The sequence below is a fragment of the Ovis aries genome, chromosome 2 (genome assembly GCF_016772045.2).
Source record: "Ovis aries strain OAR_USU_Benz2616 breed Rambouillet chromosome 2, ARS-UI_Ramb_v3.0, whole genome shotgun sequence".
In the NCBI taxonomy this organism is placed as follows: Eukaryota; Metazoa; Chordata; class Mammalia; order Artiodactyla; family Bovidae; genus Ovis; species Ovis aries.
In genome coordinates, this window is record NC_056055.1 from 52532637 (window position 1) to 52536613 (window position 3977).

Here is a 3977-nt window from a genome sequence, read left to right on the forward strand (position 1 = left end):
AACAGATCCCTTTGGAAGCAATGTGGATAGAGGAAGCTCTATGGCATCTGTATGATGTGATATGAGTTTGACTCCATCGATCTGTCCCTAATTAGCAAATGCTGCAGTACCTCACTTACCAATCTTTCAGTCCCACTATGAGTTCAACCACAGCTGTGTGGACAGTTTGTCCAAGTTAGACTCACCTTGAGCTAACAGTATCCCACTTCAAACACCATCCATCTTCCTACTTCTCTGCCCCAGACCTTCTCCAATGCTATGGAAGTCCACTGTGCACAGCCCAGAAGAACAGGGGTTACAACGGGGGGAGGCAGGATTCTAAGATGTCCCAAAGATTTTTTACCCCCTGGTGTACACACTCTGCATAATCCCCAGGACTGTAAAAAATGATGACATAATTGGCCTTAACATAGAGATTATCCAGGTGGCCCTGATCTAACCATGAATTCTGTAAAGGCAGAGAGTTTTTCTCTGGCTAGTAGCAGAAAGGGAAGCCAAAGATTCAAAGCACTAAAAGAATTTGATGCACCATTACTGACATGAAGATGGAGGGGCCATACAAAAAGGAAAAGGGGAATTCAATCCTGTGGCTGCACAAAATTGAATTCTGCAACATAAATATGCTTGAAAGTGGATTTTCCCTCAGAGCCTCCAGATGAAAACTTAATGCAGCTTACACTTTGATTTTAGCCATTTGATACCCTGAGAAAAGAACCAAGTCATGTCATGCTGGATTTCTGAACTGAACTAATAAATGAGCATTGATTTAAGCTGCTATATTGTGGTGAGTTGCTACAGAGCAAGAGAAAACTGATACAAGGAAAACAAACAGGACAAAAAAATGATAGTTTCATCATTAAAAAAAAGTCAAGGGCCTTTAGTTACTCCTCAAGGGCTATAGATAATATTCTGAGCCATATCCTTTGAGCTGTTTTATAGACACTAAAGCCCCTACCAGGTGGAAGCAGTTAACTTGATGACTAGATTGTAGCCATGACATAAGCTGCCGCAACTCCGAGAACTGGCCTTAAAGGAACAAGAACGAATGGACCCTGGAGCCGAAGACTAACTGCACTTACAACAATCAAGGTGATGCTGATTAGACCACCCCATTATCAGTTTCAAGACAATCGTCAAGAGTTGACAGTGCTGTTTTTGCATGTAGTTCCTTTCCCCACCTGTAAACGTTCTTGCCCACTGATTGTCAGCTGGGGGAGTGGGGTGGAAATTGACCTTTGACAGGAGTCTGCCATCCCCTGCCCCAATTGTCAGACTTTAAAATAAAGCAATCTTCCCTTTCTACCCAACTTGCCTCTTTATTGGCTTTTGAGCAGCAAGCAGCCAGACCTCACTTTTGGTTAACAGTTCTACACAGAAAAAAACAAAATACTTGAAAGTCTTAGTACCACTAAAATTTCCATTTGTCTCTTTTGATTATATTTATAACATTTTAATGGATATTTACCAAATTCTGGTATCAGAGGATTTCAGGCTTAGGCAGCAAACCACAGCTGTGATATGATACAGTATACTGGTTCTGGGAGAAGCCAAGAAGCTAACCAGCAGCATCAGAAATGAAAAGGCTCTTTCCACTGACAACCTAAGGACATCCCTCGGTTACCATTTCCCCATGAAGACAGTGAGGAATTTGGGGGTCTTGCACTCTGGCAGCCTGGGAATCAGTGATGGTCACTCAGTTAGGTGTTTCTGACTCACCAGGTTCCTCACAGCAGCCTTCACATCCTTGTTCCTGAGGCTGTAGATGATGGGGTTGAGCATGGGGGTCACCACCCCATAGAAGAGGGAGGTGAGCTTGTCTGCAAGGTCCTGTTTGTCTGCTCCCAGGGGGTCCTTGGATTTGGGCTTCCCATACATGAAGAGGATGGTCCCGTAGAAGATGACCACAACTGTGAGGTGGGCAGAGCAGGTAGAGAAGGCCTTTTTCCTCCCCTCTCCTGAGGGGATCCTCAGGATGGTAGCAATGATGAACACATAGGAGACAAAAATGAACAGAACTGGGACTCCCAGGAAGATCACATTGGCCACGACCATACTGATCACATTGATGGAGATGTCAGCACAGGCCAACTTCAGGACAGCCAGGATCTCACAGGTGAAGTGGTTGATGACATTGTCCCCACAGAATGGCAGTCTCACAGCCTGCAATGTCTGAATTACAGAGTTGGTGATACCAGCTGCCCAGGAGCCAACAGCCATAGGCCTGCAGGCAACTTTGTTCATGACTACAGGGTACCTCAGGGGGTTGCAGATGGCCACATAGCGATCAAACGCCATCATGCCCAGAAGCACACACTCCGTGGCCCCCATGGCAAAAGAGAGGAACATCTGCCCAAAACAGGCTGAGAAGGAGATGGTTTTCCTGGGTGTCAGGAAGCTGTCAAGGATGAGGGGGACTGAGGAGGTTGTGTAGCAGATGTCCAGGAAGGAGAGGTTCCCCAGGAAGAAGTACATGGGCGTGTGCAGGCGGGAGTCAAGGATGGTCACTAGGATGAGGATCCCATTGCCCAGCAGGATCACCAGGTACATGAGCAAGATGAGCACAAAGAGCGTTTTCTCCAGCTTTGGGTGGGCTGAGAGGCCCAGGAGAATGAAATCCATCAGGAGGGAGGTCTGATTGGACCCGTCCATAGTGCCTCCTCTCTGTCACCTGCAGGAACTCTGCAGTCAACCTCAGCACTCTCTGACTCCAAAAGTGCCTGGGCATAAGGGCAAAAATCTCTGACCTGTTGAGCAACTGGAGAAGAGCTCTGACAATCTGGTCATGTCTAAGGGGCTCTAGAAAAATTATGATAGAGATTGGTATTTTACTTCTGTTTTCAGCAGGAATAAAGAGTTAATTTGGACTAACTCATCTGCAGATGAAAAAATTTAAAAATTGGGCAAATGATTTAAAACTTTTGCATAAAGCACTTGGCAACATAGATAAGACAACAAGGAATTGCAGAGTCAGGATTCAGGGGGAAGAAAGGAATTCGGAGAAATATATCCGGCTTTTGAGACTATGTATCAGCTGGGGCATCTACACCTTCTGGAGGTGGCCTCTGAGAGACCAAGAAGTGTTACTCACAGCCTCCTGGAAGTAGAAACAGGTCTGAAGTGCAAGGCCCACTGTGAAGGACCCCTAACTAAACCTTCTCCCTTTGGGAAGAAACCAAAGGGCACCACCATAGGAACAAGAGTTAATCAGAAAGAAACAGGTGTTTACAGGTGCTGCAGCTCAGCTTCAAATCTTCTCGAGCTCTGAAATTGGACTGAGGTGGTCCCCAACTTTTGATGCTCCCGAATACCTAACAGAAGCAAACACAAATCTACCTTGAAGGAAGGCAACATCATCACTACCTCTAAATCAGGTCCACAAATAATTCTGCAAATACAACGCCCGGCACACATTGAAAAAGAGTAAGTCACACAGGAGACAAGACGACATAAATGAAAACTGATGGCAGGAAAAAACGGAAAACCAAGCCTCCTCTCTTAGGGGAAGGTGAGAGACTACAGCTGCTCTGGCCTGGTGTTGCCTATTGAGAGAATTAACCCAGACACAGTGCCAAGGCCTTCACCTCTTGTTGACCCTTTGGTACACCTGGGGCACAAGTGACCCTTTCGTGCACTGTGGCCAAGCTGAGGGGAGTCTGATGGACTGTCTCTTCTTTTCTTCTTTCTCCATTTGCCTCACCAGAGGCACTGGCTTCTCCCTGAGACTCTTTCCACAGTTCTGAATCCTGCTCTGTCAGCCCTTCTTTCTGGGAAGCTTGAATCTCCCCTCAGACTTCTAAGAGCTCCCCAAACTAGGATTTATTCTGGACCAGTGGGAAAAAAAATGGTAGGTAACACTGAGGATGTTGGGTATTTGCCTTTATTTGCTCTGTATCTAAGATATTCATGAATTCCCATATCTCCACCTCTTCAAGTGTTCTCAGTCATCCAGCCCCTGCCTCGACTATACACGGAACCCT

The 3977-nt window shown here is 46.1% G+C and overlaps 1 protein-coding gene across 1 annotated transcript; it reads right to left on the reverse strand.

Annotated features, from left to right (window-relative positions):
* Positions 1-1689: 1689 nt before the first annotated feature.
* On the reverse strand, positions 1690-2649 carry LOC101111518 (olfactory receptor 13C7-like). The gene has a single exon (XM_004004261.4). It carries the CDS (start codon positions 2647-2649, stop codon positions 1690-1692), a length of 960 nt encoding a protein of 319 aa, XP_004004310.1.
* Positions 2650-3977: the final 1328 nt, after the last annotated feature.

What these genes read in the sequence shown, in the direction of transcription:
- LOC101111518 (XM_004004261.4), bottom strand. Translation starts at nt 2,649, where the DNA reads ATGGACGGGTCCAATCAGACCTCCCTCCTGATGGATTTCATTCTCCTG.